Consider the following 23,321-nt stretch of genomic DNA (forward strand, 5'->3'; position numbering starts at 1 on the left):
AGAACATGTGGGCTCAAATGATCAGTGGGCAGATTTGTTTACAAAAGCTCTAAGCTCAGGGAAAGTGAACTATCTATGTAACAAGCTGGGATTATATGACATATATTCTCCAACTTGAGGGGGAGTGTTAAAGTGAGCTGAATAAGGGTAGTTTAGTCCTCTTATCTTTGTTAAGTTGTATGCTTATGTGGTAGTATTATTAGAGACACTCTGCCCGACACTTAAGTAAGGGCAATTTAGTCTTTGTAGAAATTATTAGAGACTAATTACTATTAAGGGGTCGACTGATAGGATTTACCTATTAGATTTGACGGTCCCTTCTTTTCCTTCTCTTCTTCTTGCTGGTTCGGGGTACTGTAGCAACAGTCGAAACAGTAATAATATCTATTTTTGGGAACATGTTTGGATGGGGGAGTCTTCTCTAAAGGATCTGTTTCCTACATTGTTCTCAATCTCCAATCTAAAATAGGAACTTTTTTCTAAGTTTCTTGTCCCCTCTTCTTCTGTCAATGGATTGGATTACGACTTGAGCTTTACAAGGGGAATTGGGGACTCAAAAGCTCTAGTGTTGTCAATCTCCTTCAAATGCTTGAGAGAGTGTTCCTGGGTCCTTCCTGGGTCCTTCTAAGCCCAATGGTCATATTTGGATTCCTAATACCTTGGGTTCATTCTCTTCTGCATCTTTATTTAGAGTTTTATTGGGAAGTGAAAGATGTTTGTTGCAGATCAATTCCCCCTAGAATTAGTGCTTCTTTTTGGGAAGTGTTCCATGGGAAAGTTAATACTCTAGACTTGCTACAAAAAGGCCTAATAACTGTTTAGCCCCTAATTGATGTTTTCTCTGCAAAGCTAATGGCAAACAGGTGTTGGCAAACTTCAAATTGTGGTGGAGTCAATTGAGAATGCCAGAGACATGGTTGGTGGGCATGATTCTTGCATTGGTAGAATCAGATGACTCCCTTGAAGTTTTTGGGAATGACAATGATCAGTCAATGGTAAGATCTTCAGAGAAGGTTAATGATTTGGAGGTGGGGATTGTAACATCAAGATTCAAGGTGAGTTGGCAGAGGAGGGCCTTAAAGAAGTTGGTGAAAAGGAAGACTTTGGACTATGGAGTTTGTTGGGGGCCATGATGGAGAAATTAAAGTAGAGAGAAGGAAAGCTAAAGTTGACTTTGTAGTATTGTTAAAGGTATGCACCTTGCTTAGGCCCAGGTACATACTTTCAAATTGTTAATGTACGTGCCTTTCCTTAGCTAAGGAAAGATAGTATTCTTTACCAAAGGGATTGTTAAATGTCAAGTGGATTGTATTTTAGGCAAGCTGGACATGATCAATATCTATGCTCAGCTTGAGGAGTCTTTTGAATTTATATGTATTTTGCTGTAGGGGTATTTCTATCATTCTATGTCCTTTATATTAACATTGAACAGAAAGCTGATGGCCCATTTCCTGTTGCCTGTACATCACATCACTTTTTCTTCTTCTTTTTACATCAAGTAAAACTACTTGTTGCTTCATTATCAACTTTTTTGCAGAAACGATATGTCTAAAAGATTCTCATTTTACATGCCTTCCCCAGTTTACTAATGATGCCTAGAATACCATCCTTAAAATGACACCAGAACTATCTTACTGTATGTTAAGACAAGCTAAGGAACAGTCCATGCATCATGACATCATCTACATGCTAATTGGTCTTGTTGCAGAGATGACATGAGTCTATAAGATCCTTATCTTACATGCCTGCTCCAGTTTAATTGACAAGCCCACCTGAAGATTCCTGGAATACCTTTCTAAAAGAAGAGATGACATCCTTTGTGATGCTAATGTAACACCAATCTATCTTATTTTGTATTAAAACAAGCTAAGAAACGCAACATGGATCATGTGTGTGCTTCTTCATGGACATTTGAATTCATTGATTGCCTTGAAAAATTCATATTCTGCTCATCTATTCCCAAGCTATGCTTTTCAGTGGGAGATCAAAAAGGTTAGTGGATAGTGGATATTACTTAGCTTTCCTCAATTTTTACAATTGTTGTATCTTGATTGCTCAGTGCTTTTTGCAATTGTTTAACTCGTATTCACATTTTAATCATGCAACTTTAAATTTCTGCAGATTCTTATGAGATTGGTTCTGTATACTCTATCTGAAATGGAAAATATCCTGCCATAGTTACTTGTTATCTTTTCCTTTGTTGTGGTCACAAATTCATTACTGCAACTGAGTAGTTCTTGTGCATATTGGTATTATATGTGCCAGGTCGGGTTGGCTGAACTTAAAGTTGCAGTTGAAAGATCTGGGGGGCTTGTTGTGCTTGCAGAAAGCTTTGGTCATAACGTTTTCAAGGACTCACTTAAACGTGTTTTTCAGTCAACTGAATCAAGTTCCTTTAACCTTGGTTTATCATTTAAGTAAGGCCTGCTCTAGCTTATTGTATTTTTCATGTGGACTTGATACTGACTGTTTTGTGGAGCCCAAACTCACCTCATTGCATCCCCCTCCCCCAGCAATAAAATAAAGGAAGTTCTATTTTCTATCCAACTTGTTTATTAAAACATGCATTCTGAAAGTTGTCATATGTTTGAACGGCTAATAATCTTCTGAAATTCCTTTGATGGTAAATAGAAATGAAAATGTATTAACACAAAAAGAAAATTACAAGAGAAGAACAAGTGATGACATACTACCCAATGACCCAATCCTTGAAAATACAACTAAAAAGTAAAAAAGAACAAATAAATCTGTCACCATTTTCAATGTGGACCAGAAATTAGAACCACATGAACTCTTTGGACATAATGAATTCTGGATGCACTAGAAATATTTTGAGAATTTTAAAGCTGTTTATCCATCTTTGACTTATTGGTTGAGATTACAGTTGTAATTTCTTTTCTTTGAGAAGGTATATAACATAATTATATATTAAGTTAGAAGGGCGTGAGAGCCCAAGTCTTCTGTTTCTCTCAAAGTCTTGACTTCTCTTATTTTCATCTTCTTGTTTATTCTCTCTCATAGAATAATCTCCAAATTTTCTAAGTTGGTATCAGAATATTTATTTCTCTCCTGTGCATGTTGATCAAACAAAACAGAGTTGATCCCTTGTGATGTCAGAAGGGCAGTAGCAGGCCTGTGATTTGATGAATAAAAAAAATTCCTGACCTTGGTAGAGTTTGCTTTCAAGGATTATTCATCAGGTTTTCTATGGAGATTGGATTGGCTATGGATTTTTATACTATTTATGGTGAAAATTCCAAAAGTTACAGATCTGAGGAAACTGGTTGGTGCAATTTCACCGGAAGTTATTTATGCAGGACCTCAAGTTTTTTAATCAGAAATCTTTTTTGTAATGCTGCAGAGGCTCCTATAATATTTTATGGAGTTTTAAGTATTTAGCATGATTTTATTTTGAGAAAAGTGAAGTATAAGCTTATATTAACTGAGAAAAAAATATACAAGTATGGTCCTCTGTACAATAGTATTTTATACAAAAAAATTCCTTTAAGGACCCCCGAAAAGAGTTACATTTAAGAAAGTGGACAAGAGGTCATCAGGGCTGAAACATGTGGTGCCTTCTTTGATTACTTTTGCTACTCCATTGCTTCACTAAGTTGATCTTAGGTATTCTAGACAGTGATTGTACTGTGATCTTGTAGTTTTTTTCTTGCTTATCGCTGCTTGTGAGAAGTCCTTATGTTGAACCATGCCTATTGGAAACCAATCTAGTGAAAGTATGGGCATGGTAGAAGTTTTAGGAACCGGTTCCACCTTTCTGCTACCTTTGGCAACCCCACTTTATTGATCACCACTATCAGGTTGGATGGCTCTAATTTCCTGCAATGGTCCAAATCTGTAAAGATGCATATTGGAGGATGTGAAGAGTTGAGATATTTGACAGGAAAGATTTAAAAACCAGAAACAACAAATCCTGCCTTGTGAAAAGTGGCAACAAGAAAACTTTACAGTCATGTCTTGGTTAGTGAAGTCAATGCAACCTCATATAAGCTGCACTCTCCTGTATCTTGACATAGCAAATATATATATATATATTGCAAGGATTTATCAACTTCACCAAGAGATTGCTAGTTTTTGTCAGGGGAAGAAAAGATTGTCTGCACATTTCTCCACTGCTCAATGCATGGAAGAGGAGTTAAATAATTGCCAGGTTCTATCATGGAAGGATTAAGAGGATAGAGTTCAGAATTAAATTGGTTATTTGAACTTCTTGCCACATTGCTGGTCTAAATTCAGAATAGAAAATAAGAAGTTTAAGTGGAGCATTCAGAAAACCATGAAGGAAGAATTGTGAAGGTATCAAATTGGGTGAAAAATTTTTAATTCTTCAAAGACTATTTAGTGGATGACATTATTAGAGGGTGGATAGTGGTCGCAGCTTCTATTAGCAAAGGGTCATAAGATTTGAGGTGTGGATTCCACCAGAATATAATATACTTAAATTTGACAGTAGCTGTAGTGGCAACACCGGGCCTTCTGGATTAGGTAGGGCATTCGGAACCCATGAAGGCAGAATTGTGGCTTTGTACTTGGGACCATTTGGTCATGGAGATTCTTTGAGGGCAAAAGTATTAGGATTCAAATAGGATAGTTTGTGAGTTTGGAATCACAAAATAGCCATGTGACAGGTTAGGCATCTAGCAAAAGAAATAGGAGTCAGATTCAAATAGGGCTAGAAGAACAGCAAATGGCTTGGTTGATACCTTGTCTCCTAGTCACCTAGGTGGTTGCCTTGGCATCAAATAGAAAATCAATAGGTTTTGAAATAAAAACCTTGAATCCTAGGGTAATTCCCTAGTTTCCATAGCAATCAGCAACCTTATTTCAGTAGTAATTATCAATGAAGTTCATAAAAAGTATGAACTTCTTATTTCAAATAGAAAATCAATATAGTTTTTTAATTGGTAGACTGCAACTTAATTGATTTGAAAAAGAATTGGATGTATTTACATGAATATTGAAGTGCCAAGCACCCCCATCACCCTCAAGTGGTGACTTGTCCCCCGTTTTCTATCCCCCAAAGTAAATCATGTTACAGCTAAGACTCATCATATAAAATCAACGTATCCATGAGAAGAAAAAAAAGAAAGAAAAAATGAAATTCAGAAAATATAGAGGCTGAGCCCTTGTTTTTGTCCTAGGAAAAGGAAAAAAAGAACTGGTAGAAGAAGAATGTGTTGATTTGACAAATTTTTAAGTTCTCCCTTGCTTAAGTCTTCAAGGGTTCAAGACAGCATACACCAACATGTGTTGATTGAACCACAACAAATAAGAAAATAATAAAAAGAAACAGTATATAAATCTACAATATGAATAATTTAGTGCAATCTTGCCTACTTTGTTATTATAATCTTGAATATATATATATATAGTGCCATTATAGAAAATAGCTAGGTGCTTAAACAAGGTGACCTTCTTTGGGCACCTTGTCACTTTTGACAACTATAGTACCATTCTTGTTATGGATATTGGTGGCATTTAGTATTTTGTTACATTTATAGATGACTATCTGCAAGGTGCTTTACATGGTTGTATGTGTTGAAATCATAGGATGAACTTTTGGACATTGTAAAAAATCTGTGCTATGATTCAAACTCAGTTTGAAGAACAAACTAAGATATTTCGTTCTGCATTCTGATAATGGAGCAAGACAATTTGAGAAGTGTTTTAGCATATACTTGCACCAATGGGAAATTAACCACCAAAAATCTTGTGTTTACACAGCGCAATAGAATGTTATAGCTAAAAAGAAGAATAGTCACCTTATGGAGGATACTTGAGGATTCTTGTTCTCTACAAAAGTTCCTTATTGGTATTGGGCTGAATGGTATCCATGGTTTACTTATTTGGTTAACTAAATGCCATCTAACTTTAAGTCTCCTTTTCATTGTTGTTCCCCAACTCCTTTCCCTATCGATTTTTGTGTGTTTAGATGTCGTGTTTCATCCATATCCTTGATCCTTACTGATCTAAGCTCTAAATGCTATTAGGTGAGTTCCCTTAGTTATTTAATTACCTAGAAAGCGTATTGATCCAATTAATGAGAAGCAGTATGCCTCCATGGTAGCCCTATGTGAAAGGGAACTTACGAATCTTACTCTCCAATACAGTTGCACATTCTTCTAGAAACTCCTTTGGAGTATTACCCACTCCCACCAACTTCTGGCTGGATTCACCTTCAATTCTGTTAACAATTCAAATTTTAAAACTCTTTTAGTGTAGCTCTTAGATGAACCACTTGTATGAGGTGATCATCCAATTAAGCCTCTTGCATTTAATTGTTTGACTGATTGGCATTGAAGTAGTTGTATACATGACCCCTTCTTGGAGGTTCCAACTCACATATGGTGGTGGCTTTCAGTGCATGGCTGACTGTATGATATATAGAATACCAACTTTGTAATGTAATTTTGTTGCAGCAAAATCAAGGAAATTGCTTTTTAATGCCTTTGTATGTGTTTGTGTGTTGATCTATGTATTTTTTCCAACTAGCTTTGACATATAATTTCTAAAAAACATGTTTTCAGTGGAAGTGAAGAATCATTAACTGTTGGTCACTAATTTAATCTTGATTTCAGTGGTATATTTGAGGTTAACTGCTCCAAGGATATCAAAATTCAAGGCACTATTGGACCTTGTGCATCTCTTGAGAAGGTATAGCTTAAACCATCTTCTTGGTCCCTTTTGTGTTCTGCATTTTTTTCTAAGTTTTGTACAAATTTTTTGGTGACTTCCACAGAAAGGCCCTCTATGCTCTGAAACAATTGTTGGTCAAGGAAATACCAATGCTTGGAAGATGTGTGGCCTTGATAAAACAACAACTTTATGCTTGCTATTTGAAATTGTGAAAAAGGACAGCACAGATGCTACTGGACAACCCACAAGCAATCAATTTTATCTCCAATTTTTGACTTAGTATGGATTCTGCGACTGCAGTATTGAATTATGACCTTTAGAATTGTCTAGTATCAATGAAACTTGTCTGACATAGTACAGATATTGTGCTTCAGCTATCAGCATAACAATGGCCAAATGAGACTTCGTGCTACAACACTTTCCAGGAGATGGGTTGCTGGACCTGGCAGCATACAGGCAAGATTTTTCTTAGTGAAATCTATCATGTGATTTTTTGTTTATTCTATGTACAGGTAGAAAAACAAAATCATGCTCATTACACTCCTATGGTCCTGGATCCTTCCTATTAGCCAAAGTACCTATTGGCATGACAAGGCATGTGTAGGAGGATGGTATATGCATGATATCCTTGGAACTTGGAATTATGCAATTTCCAGTATTTCATTGATATTTTTTTTTATACTGTGGGTAATCTCATAGCCTTAGGATTTCTTTTTTTTTTTTTGTAAAGAGACATCATGACAACCATTTTTCTTACTTTTTTCTTTATGTTTTTTTTTTCTTCCTATGTATGTAATTCTCATAGAATGATCATCATTTTGTAAGATGTCGCATTGTTGCCGGTAGCTCATTGGGTAATCCAGGAAGGGCAGGAATAGGAGGTGCTTTTAGAAACCACAAATGAGTGGTGGTGGCCTTGTTTTCAGGACCAATTGGCTTTGGAAATTCAGTCCAGGCTGAAATTATGGCTCTCTTACATGAATTGAGGCTTACAGTACAAACAGGAGTAAGGAAATTGGAAGTCGAAGGAGATTCTCAGTTAGTCATCTCTTGGTCCAAGAATTTCAGATCAGCTCCTTGGAAATACAGACATGCTTTTAGGGAAATTGACACCTTAGCAAAGAGATTCAACTTTACTTTTGGCTGGATAAGAAGGACTGCAACGGATTGGCAGATATTTTGGCAAAGCAAGGAGTCGATAGACCTAGTTTGTTTTGTGCAAAGTTGTAACCTAATGAACTTTGGCTGCTGGGAACCTGTTAGCTTTTTTGGGACTTCTTTGTGACTATGGCTTGAAAGTTTCTTGGGGATGACATCCCTGTCATCAAATTGTACTATCTACTGTGTTAATTGACTCTAATAAAATAAGTTATCTTCTGCTGATCAGAAAAAGATGTATTATTGCTAAGTTTTCCCTTATTGGAAGCCACTCACAAAAATACATGTAAATTTTTAAATGCAGCTTGCTTGTTTGAAAACCAGTTTGAGAAACAGATAGGTATGCAGTATCAGTGGTTCTCCTTCCCAAGAAGCAGTGAAGCTCAATTTTGATTGAGAATATTGCAAAATGAAAGAATATTTATAGATATGACACCAATTTAGGTGAAATGAAAGTAAAGAGAAATAGAGAGGGATGACATGCCAATAGCAAGGATAACTTGATGATTTCATTTAGATTGAGAAAATTTATAGATATGTAGAATTACATAAAAATAGAAATAATGAAGATAGTAAGAGGATATCTCAAGGAGACCTCTCAAATAAACATTCTATTTAGGTGAAGATTGCCTTACGGTACAACGAAAGTGTGTTATCTTCCCTCTCCATGTACCTTCTCTCTGTATCCAATTCCAGCAGGAATGGAAGCTATTATTGAAAAGAAAATAAAGGATTTTCTTTGGAGAGGCTGGTAAGAGGAGAAGAAATACCATTTAGTGAACTGGAACAAAATTTGCAGGCCCCAATCCCAGAGGGGCTGGGTGTTAAGAGGGTGAAGAATATCAATGTTGCTATGCTAGGGAAATGGTTTTGGAGGTTTGGGGAGAATCAAGGAGGGCTATGGAAAAGAGCGGTATAGGTTAAATATGGAGAAAGGAATTTGGGGTGGGACCTGGGAGCTCCAAATCAATACTACAGGTTCTCAGTTTGTAAAGGAATTGAAAGACATATAATATGTTTGCAAAAGGAGTGAAATTCAAAATAGGAAATGGGAAGCGGATCAAATTTTGGAAGTTGCAGAGGGAATCCTGGACAATCAGGGATTGGGGGTGTTTTCAGGGATGAGAATGGGGTTGTTTCTGCCATGTTCTCAGGCCCAATTGGAGTGGGTGACTCTCTTAGAGCCGAGATCCATGCAGTTATGGAAGGAATCCAGAAAGCCAGGGAGATGAATATCAGAAAACTTACAATTGAAGGGGACTCGGAGGTGGTGGTAGTATGGCTGAATTAGACAACAGTGGCTTATGGAATTACAGCAATATGAGGAGGAAATTTAGATGGCTGGCTCGAGAAATGGAAGTTAAAATCAGTTGGGTAAAAAGATCAGCTAATTCTTTTGCTGATGGGTTAGCTAAACAAGGGGTGGAGAGGGAGTCAATGTTTTGATCTCAGTTGTAATTTTATTTTTTCTATTTCTCCTTGTCTTCCTCTTTGTAATTAACTAATTACTATTGAGATTATTTAATGAATTGTGTTATTGATAAAAAAAAAGGTTGTTTGGTGTGGAAAGAGGTCCCTGTCTGAGAGTTTCTCTGCCTTCTTGAAGTGGCAGTGGACAAAGAGTCAAAGTTATTGACTGTTTGCAGATGCAAGATGGTAATGCGGTTTGGGCCTCACAGTTAAGGAGGAATTTAAATAATTCGGAAGTGGATGAGTTGCTGGAATTGCTATGGATTTTGTATAACACAGAGGTGGAGTTTGCTAGGTCCAACAGAAGAGTTTGGAAATGGAAGAAGACTGAAAGTTTCACATCAAGTCCTTTTATAAGGCAATGGGCAATGCAGAAGGACAATTGCTCCCAGTTCATATCACCTGGTGTAAAAATGTGCCATAAAAAATCTCTTTCTTTGTATGGATTTCTTACCTTAATAGAATACTCACAATGGACAACCTCTTAGGGAAAGGCTTATTGATAGATTCAGCTGGCTGTGCACTATGTGAAGGACTGTTGGAAACAGTGAATCACCTCTTGTTGCATTGTAGTTTCTCTTATGGGATTTGGAACAGAATTTCCTGTTTATTTGAAGTGTGAAGTTGCTGCCCAGGATCAATAGAAGAGTTTGTAGGAGGTTGGAGGGTGGAAAAAGAGGAAAACTGATCTGGAATATAACTTCAGTGGTGGTGTTTTGGTGTTTTTGGCAAGAGAGGAATGCATGGGTCTTCAAAAACAAGATTAGCTCTGCTGATTCTATTTATCAGAAAATTTTGGGAAAGATGTTCTCATGGTTGGCTGGTCATAGGCTATTTAAGGGTGTAGATTTTGAGTCTTTCTTTGTATATGACAATCTTTTTAAGGCAGGTGGAGGGTCAAGGTCAGAGAGGACAGGTTTATTTGGTTCTCGAGTACATCATCTTGTTGTACACTTTTTGTTCATATTAATAAAATTATAGTTTACCTTCTCTCAAAAAAAAGTGAAAATCCGCTTCAATGTGTTTGGTCCGGGCATGATAGACTGGGTTGGAAGCAATGGGTGGAACCAGTGTTGTCACACTGTAATTTGGGCATTAAGGAAGTGAACAAGCCAACTGAGTAAGAAGTGACTAAATCCACACTATCTCAACAGTTGTATCAACTAGAGAGCGAAATTCAGATTCCATACTAGAACAAGCAATAGTGGCTTGTTTCGAGGCTGAAGTTTGCAAATCCACACCATTTGTCATCTGGGTACCCAGCCTAATCAACATTAGAAAATGCTTGAAGCTGGAAACTGGACTGGTTAGAAAGTGAGGCCATGATCAACCGTATCTTTCAAATATCGAAGTACACGCTTCAAAGCTTTCCAATGTTAATTGGTAGGACAATGGAGAGGACCCAAATCCTTTAAAGCAAAAGTAGAGTTAATCTGACAAATAGGAGAATGAATAGCTGCAGAAGAGTTTCTAGTAGGCAAAGTATCATCAGCATACAGCAGTAGCAGTAGTAAAACACTACTATGATTGTAAAGAAAGGGAGAGGAGTCGGCATTAGATGATTGAAAACCTAGCTATATCAAATGTAAAGCAAGTTTATGATACCACATCCGAGGAAAGCATTGTGAATGTCTAGTTGTGTTGATAAAAAGAAAATGACTAGTTGTCTGAGAGGCCATCCTTTTGAGGAGAAAGAGAGACAACACACATAATCATGGTGTGCTTAACAACTGGGCTGAAAGTCTTACTATAATCAATTCCTGATTGTTGAGCAAAACTTTTTGCACCTAAGTGAGCTTTATAACACTCCACATTGTACTCTGCCTTCCTCTTGATCTTAGTCATCCATTTATTTCCTATCACATTCGTACTCAGCTGGAGAGGAACAAGAGACCAAGTGCCATTTCTAAGGAGAGCATGAAACTTTTCAAGCATGTGGGTTCAGAGAAATCATCATCATGAAGAAGAGTAATGGAAAGTGGATGCTTGGTGGCACACAAAGCTCTTTGTCTAGATGGAAACAAGTCACCATTGGATGGATACACCCCATATCAGAAGACTCAAAGGAGTCAAAAAGAGCAACAATAGTCTACATGATGAAACCAATGCTGCGTATTTTTGACGGAAGCGAATCACCTCTAGTCAAGGTAGAGGTAGCAAACTTATCAATTGTAGGAGCAGCAAGACTGGTATTAAGGGATAAGTCAACAGTAGTATCCTTGGAAGAGGGGTTAGGTGTAGGCAGCACAGTATCAATGACTACATCAATTGCAGGAAGCACCCTCCATGTTGTGATTAGTAGAAACTGGCACGGAAGAGGTGGGCTACATGGTGGTGAGCTAACATGGCCAGATGAAGGTGGGCCAGAGAAAGGCAGGTGTGGCATGCCAACATGTGGAGAACCTGCAAAAGAATGAGATGAATCTTGGTGATGAAACGAAAACACCTGTTCATCAAAAACATGCCAGGAGATATACACTCAGTGTGAGGATAGACGGAGACACTTGTACCCTTACAAGAAGGCCTAAAACCCGAAAATTCACAAGGGTGAGAGCAATAATCAAATATATGTTTATTATAAGGACACAACAAAGGATAGCAAAGACACCTAAGCGATTTGAGAGAACAATAGTTAGGAGTAGTTTTGAACAATTTTCATGAGGATAAATATTTTTTAAGATGACGTAGGCATTCTATTAATAAGGTAGAGCTGTATGAACTGCATCATCTTAATAGGTGAATGGATTGAGGCCTCTGACAAAAGAGAAACGGCAGTCTCAATAATGTGCCAGTGTTTACATTCTACAAAACCCATTCTGGGCGTGAGTATGTGAGCATGATAGGCAATGTTGAATAAAGCGGTCAAGATAGCTTAACAGAGAACAAAATTCACCTCTCCAATCAGATTGAAATTGCTTAATTTTGGTAGAAAATTGATTTTCAACAAGTGTCTTGAAACGTAGCAAACAATCCAAAGAATCAGATTTACAAGAGGAAAAGGCCAATGTGTATTAATCATCAACAAAAATAATATAATATTTATAACCATTAACACAGGTAACAGGAGCAGGGTCCCACACATAAGAGAATATTAAATCCAATGGAGCTTTGGAGACAGTTAAAGGGGAAAGGAGACAGATGACTCTTGGAAGACTGGCATGCATTGGAAATAGTAGCATTATCATTATTAGTAAACACTGGTAAACTAAATCAACTAAGGACATTGCGACGTACTTTGAGAGGTGGATGACCAAGACAAGAATGCCAGTGACCAAAAGATGCCTGTTCACCTACAAGAGATTGCAAATGTCCATTATGTTGGGAGACCCTACTGTCAAATGGAAGTTCGTACAACCTGTTCCTATTGGTCCCTTGAAGAAGAACTCTCCCTGAAGAATGATCCTCCACTAGAAAACAATTTTGGGGGAAATTCAAAGAAAGAATCATTTTTCTTTTGAAAACTGAAAAACTGACAAAAGATTCTTAGAAAGATTGGGAACATGCAGAACATTATTTAAAGGAAAAGAACACAAAGGTGTAGAAAGATAGGTGTTTCCAATGTGCTCAAACCTGAAGTGCTTCCTATCTTTATTTGATCTCAACCATCGTATTCAGTTGGGATTTGAATGTTGTGAAGGTTGGGACTCATATGATTACTTGCGCCAGAATCTGGATACCAGTTTTGATCAAACTGAGAGGAGTTGCTATTGGTGTAAAATGCAGAGGTACTGAAGCTGCAATTCTTGTTCTTATGTAGATCATGGAAAGAGATATCAAATCTCTTATTGCAGGTGAGGGCCTTATGATTGGTACACCCACAGTTGATGTCTGATGGCTGATTCAGACTGCTGTTGATTGCTGTGATACTTTCCATTATTTTGAGCAAATTTGCAGAGGGTGAAATAGAACCAACAGGAAGATGAATGCTTAGTCGATGTGGTGTGGATCCTCCAGTGTTTTCATGTTGTTACATGAGAGAGGATGGGTCCTTGGCTTTGAGCTCAACACCTTCAGCTGGATCCCTACATCACCTAATTCCTTGATAGATCATAGATGAGGAGGCTACAGTTGGGCCGGAGACGGGAGAGGAGTGTTTTATATTTGGAGCCTTCCTTCTACATCAGCTAATTCCTTGATAGATCATAGATGAGGAGGCTGCAGTTGGGCCGGAGACGGGAGAGGAGTGTTTTATATTTGGAGCCTTCCTTCTGCTTAATGGGATTGGGCTGGAGAGGGTCTTTATGTTGGGAGCCAACTCTCCCCCAACAACATGAGATTTTTTTCCAAGTGGCATTCTGTTTTGTTTGCTTGTATTATTTTTCTGGTCACTTTTGGAAATTATTTTGAATCTTTCTGAATTGTTTCAGGGGTTGACAATTCTGCTCTTGTACCCTCCTTTTCTAGTAATGGCCCTATCTTGTTGTTCTGAAAAAAGTAAAACTAAAATTCAAAGCTCTAGAATAAATAATGGGAGAGACTATAAGATAAGAAAATCGACAAATTAAAGTATTTTTATTAAAAATTTTATCAAAATATATATTATATGTTATATAGTATGGTATACTTGCTATTTAAAAAGCGGAAAAATATCTGTTCTATGGTGATAATTAAAAAGCATTACATGGTATAATACACAAAAAGCAGAAATGAACCTTCAAAACAATGATATAAAAGATCTCTCTTGTTAGTTGAGCATTATGCATGTTATGGTTATCCAATCATTTCTTTTACAGATCTAGAATTTTTCTCTCCTTTTTGAGAGTTTTATTCATCTGCCTTCTCTACTGATTTCTAATAAATTCTTTAGTCTTTTACTCTTAAAAAGAATAAGGAATTAGCCAGAATGGGTGTTGTCATCTAATATGGATGTTATCAATTAGCAGTTGGAAGGAAACTCTTGGAGGTTTTGGAATTTTATGGTTGTGGATGTTAGTCTGCTATTCTAGGGTACATTGAATGTCATAACAATGTTATACCCTGATATTTGGACAGGCAAGTTTGTACACCTTTGGGATCACAAATGGCTAGAGGGCCCTGTTTTATGTTTTTCGTTAATCTCTGTATAACCACATTAAAGGGAGTAGTGGCTGAAAGCTAGTTGTAAATAAGGTTATGTGGCTGTGTTTTAAAAGGTGTATGGCAGTGAGGCTCATTTTGTGGGGTGCACCTCACCTGGCCTATTACCATGTTGTGGTTAATTTAACAGTCATTCAGAATAGTAAAAATACTTGTGGAGGTTCTTGTTACATATAACAAACTATGAGAGCTGAGATTGTAGTCTTTTTCCTTTTGTTAAGTTAAAATTTCCAGCATTGTTAAGATTTGAATTCAATATGCAATTGACAACCCTTTTACAGGAATTAATTGCTGGGTTTGACCAAGAAGCAGCTGCAGTGGTTATGGCACGCCTAGTTTCTTCGAAAATGGAAACTGAGGTATTATAAACCAACTGTTGAATCCTATAAAGTAAATAGTTTGTTTTGGATATTAGAATTAATACCCTAGAAATCTAGCTTGCATAACTTTCACTTTTTCAGTAATGAAATATTCTGATTGTTTAATTGTCAAAAAAATAAAAATAGTCTTATAGTTTTGGTGATTGAGTGCCTACAAGCTCCTTGTCATTGTTTTATACGGGATATGCTTGAGTAGGCATGCTTGTAGTAATTTAGGATCCTTTGAGAAGTATGTTTATCTTTTACAAATTAATATGGGATTTCTCTGCAATTTCACTGCAATGCCTGTAATTCTTGCCTCTTTCCTGCAAAATAATTATTTAACATGGTATTCTAATTTTTTTCTGTTAATTGGTTCAAAAAAAAATAGCGGAAAGTGGAGATGTAGCTTTATTTTTATTGTTAGCATTGAAATTTCATTAATATTTGATAAAAGGAATGATATGTACAATCTGCAAGCTGTGAACCTATTTTTGTTAGGGTATCTGTAGCTACCCAACCCCGATGTTGTAATTCACATACATCATCATGATATGACCCCCCCCCAAATAAAACTGAATGAGGTTGTTTCATTTGAGGAAAAAGAACTGGACTTTGTTCCTGAACTAATCATTACTTGATCATTGCAACCATAGTCCTGGTGCTCATTAGTGATTGAAGGACTTTCTTTCCAAGCAGGCTGAATTTGACCCTATCAGATGGCTGGATAGATCATTGATACGTCTATGTTCTCGATTTGGTGATTATCAAAAAGATAGTCCAACCTCATTTAGCTTATCTCCACGGTTTTCAATATTTCCACAATTTATGTTCCATTTGCGACGTTCTCAGTTTGTCCAGGTATATTACCGTCTTTAGCTAATTTTGCATATTTTAGGCTCTCTTTGGATTTACTTTTCTATGTTTATGTTCAGTACTATACCTGCATAATCCTCTATGTAATAACAGCTTATCCATTTTGTGCAGGTTTTTAACAATAGCCCAGATGAAACAGCATACTTCAGAATGATCTTAAACCGAGAAAATGTTTCCAATTCAGTTGTCATGATTCAGCCGTCATTGATATCTTATTCATTCCATACGGGCCCAGAACCAGCTCTCCTTGATGTGGCTGCCATAGGTGCTGATAGGATCCTACTACTGGACTCATATTTTACTGTTGTTATCTTTCATGGAGTGACTATTGCTCAATGGCGAAAAGCTGGATACCAAGATCAAGCAGAACATAAGGTAAATACCATAAATTTGCATGCATAAAGAACAACTTCTGTATAGATGAAAAGCATGGCAGAACTTATTTCTGGGTGAAAGTATGCTTGAACTGTCATCATGGGTTCCAGTCTTTTGGTCCTAAAGCAGTTCAGGGACAATTTGCAATTCAAGCAGGCTTTTGAAATGCTATAAATGCATCTATTTACACCACATTTGCCGCTAGTAAAGTGATTTTGTTGTGTACAGAAAGTTAGTTAAGGCTCCATGCATATTTCATATGTTAACGAATGTGGAAATGATCTCAAGCCATCTTAAATGGTAACTGTATCTGTAGAAATGATATCAGAGGAAATTTGGTGATTCACATAAAATGCTTTAGTAACCCTTTCTCTTTTTCACTTCCTTAGTCCTGTTGGGATAACTTCGCATATTAATTCAAAGAGGAGAGACAAACCTATTTTTGTAAAGCAAATGGGGAGACTGATTTATACCTATTGGTGACTTGCCAGTTTGCCAAATCCATTTGAGTGTGGGCACTATCCCTTTTTGGGTGTAGATGGAATCCTCCATCAAATTTGCAAAGCCTTTTTTCCCCTTCCTTCTTCAGGTGCCGAATTAAAAGGGGAAGGACCATGTGGAGATGTTTGAGGGCTGCAGTATGTTGGGCTATATGGGAGGAAAGGAATTCCAGAATCTTCTCTGAAGTAAAAAGAAGCAATGAAGAACAGAGAGAACTGATCCATATAAGGGTAGTACAGTGGCTGAAATCTTCAAAGCTGTTTACAGACTTCACAATGGATGATTTGTTGAGGAAGTGGGGTGAGATTGCTAACTGCACCCAGACCAAAGCAGTCTTGTATGTGTCTTGGACTCCCCCACCAGCTGGCTTTTTAAAACTAAACTTTGATAGGAGTAGTTGGGGGAATCCTGGACAATTGGGGATTGAAGGTGTGTTTTCCGGCCCAATTGGAGTGGTTGACTCTCTCAGGGCTGAGATCTTTGCAGTTTTGGAAGGAGTTCAAACAGCTAAGGAGATGAATATAAGAAAAATCATCATCGAAGGGGACTCGGAGGTGGTGGTAGGGTGACTGAATAAAGAAAATAGCAGATTATGGATGTATAGTAATGAGAGGAGGAAATTTAGGTGGCTGGTTCAAGAGATGGAAGTTAAGATCAGCTGGGTGAAAAGATCAGCTAATTCTTTTGTTGATGGATTAGCTAAGCAAGGAGTCAAGAGGGAGTCAATGTTTTGGGCACAAGTGTAATTTTTTTTTCTTTTTTGTTCTTGGGAGTTTAAGCTCCAGTTGGAAGATAAGAAAGTTTATCTTCCTCACTGTAATTACTTTTGTGATTAAGTAATGAAGTGTTGTTATTGATAAAAAAAATGCAAGCCCTCATCTATCTTTATCTCTTTTTATGAACTCTAACCTCTGGAGTACATATTTAGATGGAAACCTAATTTGGTTGTTTGTTTTTATGAGAAGTGCTTCTTGAGAAAAAAGATGTGATAACCTCAACACATCTCCCGTTCTTGGGAAAATGTTCAAATCTTGGGTACTTTTTTTCTTGGAGAAGGCATTTATATCTGCAAATTAAGCTGTTTGGTTTCTTATAAATGGAGTGAATGCCATTTGTTTCTATGTTTTCTGTGTTTGCAATCCAATCTGAACAAGGGACTAATTATGTGATAACTTCTAAACCAAGAGCTCACAATCACCACCCCATTTTGTTCCTTTTAAAGCCACATGTTGTGTAGGGTTGACTCTAATATGATTGTCAACTTGTTATCTTACATAGTTTGGCTTGTACAATGCAGTGATGCAAGGAAATTCAGTTCCTCTTTCTGATATTTTAAATTGCTGCATATTGCAGGCATTTGCACAATTGTTGCAAGCTCCCCGTGATGATGCAGATGCAATACTCAAGGAGCGATTTCCAGTTGCTCGATTAGTTGTTTGTGATCAACATGGCTCCCAGGTTCTTTTTTTCACTCTACTTGTCTTTACCAATGAAGTGTCAATAATAAATATTTAAATGTCTAAGTTATATACAATAGATTGTGGATCATCATCCTTTTAATTGATAATAAAAGGTTTATTCAAGGGTTCATTGCCTATTGAAATGGTAAAATCTTGGGCGACAAGCGTGATAATGTAGTGTTCAAATCTAAGATCTGCTATTTGTGTGCAAGAAAATGCCAATATTTAGGTATGAATCTGGTCCCCCCCCCCCCAAAAGATCCCAGATATCTTGGACCAACATTGGCTAATGGACCTTTAATTAGAGATTTATACATTAAAAAAGTAAGGTAGGAGAAACAAAGATTAGAGGTGTAAATTGGGTCGAGCTGCGTGGCCCGGCCCGACACGAATTTGGACCGGCATGGCACGAAGGCCCACAGGCCGTGCTGGGCCGGGCCTGCCGTCCGCGTGCAAGCACGGCCCAGCCCGCGGCATAGCCCATATATATTTTATATATTTATATATTTTTTATATTATATATATATATATTATAGTTATATAATATTATATAAATTATAATTATATAATAATATAGTATATAATATATTAATAAAATAAATATTTTTTTAATTTTATTATACTAATTTATTTAATTATTGCATATATAAGCAATTTTATACACAAAATTCATATAAAATTAAAATTTTAAATTTTTTGTCAATTTTTTTTTAAAATAAATAGCTTTGGCCCGATGCACAGACCGACCTGGCCCAAGGCTCGGCCCACGGCATGACACAGGCCCAGGCCGTGGGCCGTGCTAGGCCGACCCCAAAATTTTTCATCGGGGAAGGCAGCACGGCCCATGACGGCCCTGTGCCAGTTTGTGCGGGCCATCCACTTTACACCTCTAACAAAGATGAGGAGAAAACCAAACACAAACTCCAAATTGCAAACCCCGCCACATAAAGACCTTTAAGCCAAGGGCAATGATACTTGAAGCCTCATTTTTGTACCTAAGAGAATGCAGAAGCAGAATGGTACTTTGGACATTTAGAATAATAGAATCTTCAATAAGGCATGGTCTAGAGAAGTTGTGTTGCTTCTGCGGAGCTATTGTGTAGTGCTCTGGCAGGTGGCTTCTTGAACCATGAATATTTTTCTCTTGATAAAATTTTACCTTACCTTCTCAAAAAAAAAAGGCATGGTCTAGAGAATCTTTAATTGAAAGTATCTCATGAAAGTGGTGCATTTGGTGAAATCCTTGAAAGTTTTTGACCCCTTCTCTATGGATGACATCTCCAGTGGGTGAAGTCTTCATCTTCATCTAGACTTAGAGTGAGATTTTATGGAGGTCACTTGTTGGTAGTTAACACCAAAAAATGGACAGTTAACATGGTAAAAAAAGAACCAAGGCAGCATATGAAACTCGATAACAAATCAAAACCCCGAATTGAGACCCCCTACAGAATCTAATCTCTGACTCCATCCTCTTTCTCCTGTACCTCTCACACTACTGCTTCATTCATCCATATCCAATCCTGTTAGGATTTTTTTTATAAAGATTGTGACAAAGACAATAAGCTTTGCAACTTGTAATTGAATCCTTCTTTAACATTGCTTCCTACCAATAAAACCCATGCTTCATACCCTGTCTTCTGTGGATGCCTTGCAAGTGGCCAAGGACTACCTATCCAAGGATTACACACTTTGCAATCTACCACACTCTTATTGTTCACATTCTACCTGCCCATTAGTGGAGGCATATTAGTATTAGAAATTCAAACCCAATACCTTTTTAGGGGACTAAACCCTTGGGTCATTGTGTTGAATAATTGAATTCTTGTTGAAAAGCTGTTATTTTTTGAAACATCAGTATCAGTGAAGAGGCATATCTTGCAAGGAAGCCTGTGAGCTGTCATTTATCACACCATTAGGAACATATTACAGTTTTTCCTTGGCCTATAATTAAACAAGGTTATGTTCAGAATATACTTGCTACGTCTATTGGTTTTCTACTGAATGGTAACATTTTCAGTAGAGGGGGCATGTGATGCTAAATTCAAAACATAAAGGTCAGAATAGAGGTTTCAAGGATTACAAAAATCTTACAATTGGTTTCTAAGTGATTCTAAATTTATATGATACATCATTTAGGATACATGAACATAATTGCATATTTGCATTATAATGATCTTTGGCATATAGGTTGTGGTTATGGTCATTATGGTTGTCTTATATGTTATATTTTCTTATCTATAAAATTGTTTTTTTTTTCTCATTTTCTGAACCCTCTGTTTTTGTTGTTGTTGGTTCTGCTTTTTCGTACATTTGAAACCATGCATGTGACAGAATAAACACCTGAATAGTTGAGTTGTACATGTTGCTGCTGAATTATGATATATTCATATTCAATCAAACTCTGCACTAGTACCTGTGCTTATTTTCCTTGTCCCCCACCCAAAAATAAAAAATATGAAAAGAAAAACAAAAAAAGTAGGTATTGGTGTTAGTATTTGTTTAACAATACTGTGAATTAACGCAGGCCCGCTTTCTTCTGGCAAAATTGAATCCTTCAGCCACATACAACTCTACCTCACCTCCACCAGGAGGGGATATCATTTTCACAGATGATGTCAGTTTTGAGGTCTTCTTGGATCATCTTCAGAGGCTAGCAGTTCAATAGTAATTCGGGTATGAGAAGGCTACCTCCATTTATGTACAACTCATTGTTTTCTTTGTACAGTAAGTTGGAGTGTATCCTTCTTTCTTAAATGAACTATGTATCTTCACCTATTTTGGTTGACTTATGCTTTGGGTTGAGCACCACCATTTGTACAAAAGTTGTATGTTCTGAATCCTTTTTGCCTTTCTAAATATTCATTTTTTTAATTTCACTATACAATCTCTTGAGCTTTCCCTAAAGTTTGATATCAAGGCTGTTTAAGATCACAAGAGGCGGTTTGTATTTATTCCTTAGTAAAACAAATTTATGGATAATTATGTGTTCTCTGCTACCTTTTGGGTATATCTCATTCAGCTTTCCTTCAGTTGACAAATTTATGGAATATTATGTGTTCTCTGCTTTGGGTGCAACTTGGGCCTGGTTAGCCTGGTCCCAACTCAACCCAAAATCATTGGGTTGGGTTTGGGTTAGGGTTTGGAATTCAACAACTCGGATTGGATTAGAGTTGACCAAAACCAACCTAACCCAGCCCAACTTTCCCCAGGGTCTTTCAGTAAAATATTGGCCCTTGTATTTAACAAAAGACATACTGTTTACAAGGTGACGGTGGAAGATATTAATTAAAAATTTTATGCCAGTAATTGTAAAAATGTTTAAGAATTAAATATTTTGCAAATTATGTTGACTTGATTTATGAGTTTTTTGTTCCCCTTGTAGATTATAAATTTATAATGTATGTTTACCATTCAAGTTTATAATATGTTAGTTTATGCTTGTAAGTTTATAATACTGGGTTCATGTGCATTTTGGTTTATGTGAAGGCATCTATATATAAATTAAGTAGAGTTTAATTGCATACAAATGCAAAGTAAAATTGCTTAACGTCTGGTATATTATTGCAACTTTACTTCATAGAAGTTGTTAGTCTATGTTTAAATCTTATTTTTAGCCAATTGAGCTGTAGAATGTGCTCTAGATTTATTTGTGATATTTATGTAGTCTTCCCTATCACATCTAGGTGTCTTTTAACCAGCATATCCCAACACTTCCCAAGTGTAACCTGAATACCTGATAGTCTCCTAAAACTATCTTTCCGAAACTCTTGTGATACCTAAAACTATGGTCTTTTAATGCATACTGTGAACTTGTTGATCATTTGAGACCAAATGGAGATCAACATAAAGGCCACCAACCGAAGATGATGAGATCAATGAAGGGAATAATGACTTTCCGTGGTTAGTCTGGTTTGTCTTCAACGAGTCTCAAAGTCTTGATCCATGATTTATGTATTTGTAAGGTTGGTGACCTAGGAGGATCTTTGAGTAGAACCCCCACCCAATTGATTAATCAAGGAAGAACCATGTGGTGGTGTCTAACTGCCATCTATCGAGGTGAAGCTTTATTAATGAATGGATGCAAATTCTGTGAAATCAGATGAGGCAAATCTCCTCAATTGGCTTCTTGGCAGTTGGCACAATTTCGTTTCGTCTGATCGTCTGCAATCTAGGAATAGTAGAGAGAAACTCTCACTCATGGGCCTTGGCCTTAAACGCATGCATTATACACCAAGCCTACAAGAAAAATGACTTTCTTCTGGAGCCCTTCTTGAGCGAACCCATACAAGACATCATCTCACCACCTTCTGTGGAAATCGTTGATACTACACAGCATATAGCTAGCCTGACAGAACCAATTGATTTGTGTACCGTGGTCCATTCATCAAGGACTACGTTATGCTTCTAACGTTGGCTTTCATGATCAAAAATCTGACTCTACTTCAGTGTTCAGTGATACAGGTGCTACAGGCTCAGAATACCCGACATTGTTGGCTGGACATCCTACTCACGGAATGCAAAGAAATGATGCAGCGCCTCCATCACTTGAGGCTGATCACATACATTATGGATGAATCCAATCAAGCAACAGATTGGGTCACTAAAGAAAAGATTTGACGATGACATGTACACTTTTTGTCTTTTTGTAACCCCTCCAAGGGGGGCCGCTTCTGGAGATCGAGATGTAGATGTGAGCGGTTTATGCTGTCTCAGTTGAATAAAACCATGTTTATCATGAGAAGTAAAGACTAATGCACACATCTCTTTGGCATGCATGCATACGTAGTGGAGTCAATATAGCCCCCTTTCTTAATACCGCCATTTGGTTTACATAGTTGCTCTGAAATTAGATCAAGTGGAGTGTTTTTTTTTTTTTTTCTGTAAATTGATTAAGTGGAGTTCTGGATTCCCCAAATAACAATAGTTAAATATGCCTGAAACCCGTTTATCAGCTATCATCAGCACTGAAGACAGCACTATACTACCTCGCAATACCTGTATGAAAGGTTCAAACTGTCGCAATGTATTTGTGCATATCGACGTATATGTATCAGTTTTCAGGGTCACCGATATGCTAAATATAAGGAGTTCGGACATAATCTATAATATATCACCATATGGATTTGTTAAGGCACTGAGTCTGAACGATTTTATATAATTCAACTTGGGGGGATTATTTGAATTGCCTATGTGATGACCGACTGCTCCATCCGATTTCACTTTTATGCAATGTTGAAAGCCTCACGACATGAACTATCCAAATCAACGGCGAAGTATAGACCTGTAGATGTGGATTGTGTCCCTTCCACTCCCAGTGCTCTACTTGAGAGGATTGGTGACCCTCCCAGTCATAGTGTCTGGATCCCATTATCCCACTTGAAAGAATGCTAGC

The 23,321-nt window shown here is 37.2% G+C and overlaps 1 protein-coding gene across 3 annotated transcripts in view; it reads left to right on the plus strand.

The window, feature by feature from the left end:
- The window catches only part of LOC148879493 (Sec23/Sec24 protein transport family protein), a 64,303-nt gene extending 41,544 nt beyond the window's left edge, over nucleotides 1-22,759 (plus strand). Inside the window, exons 4-13 of one of the 3 annotated variants that reach the window (XM_088961028.1) lie at nucleotides 2,266-2,417; nucleotides 6,597-6,672; nucleotides 6,758-6,933; nucleotides 7,029-7,110; nucleotides 14,640-14,717; nucleotides 15,417-15,578; nucleotides 15,705-15,968; nucleotides 17,823-17,927; nucleotides 20,454-20,602; nucleotides 22,383-22,759. In XM_088961028.1, coding sequence (XP_088817154.1) covers nucleotides 2,266-2,417; nucleotides 6,597-6,672; nucleotides 6,758-6,933; nucleotides 7,029-7,110; nucleotides 14,640-14,717; nucleotides 15,417-15,578; nucleotides 15,705-15,968; nucleotides 17,823-17,927; nucleotides 20,454-20,594 — 1,236 coding nt within the window. In that variant the 3' untranslated portion in view covers nucleotides 20,595-20,602; nucleotides 22,383-22,759. Of the gene's footprint in view, nucleotides 1-2,265; nucleotides 2,418-6,596; nucleotides 6,673-6,757; nucleotides 6,934-7,028; nucleotides 7,111-14,639; nucleotides 14,718-15,416; nucleotides 15,579-15,704; nucleotides 15,969-17,822; nucleotides 17,928-20,453; nucleotides 20,968-22,375 lie in introns of those variants that run through there. The other 2 variants (XM_088961029.1, XM_088961030.1) reach the window with 2 other exon arrangements.
- Nucleotides 22,760-23,321: the final 562 nt, after the last annotated feature.

The sequence above is a fragment of the Nelumbo lutea genome, chromosome 1 (assembly GCF_056320005.1).
Source record: "Nelumbo lutea isolate HS-2025 chromosome 1, American lotus-T2T, whole genome shotgun sequence".
Taxonomy (NCBI): Eukaryota; Viridiplantae; Streptophyta; class Magnoliopsida; order Proteales; family Nelumbonaceae; genus Nelumbo; species Nelumbo lutea.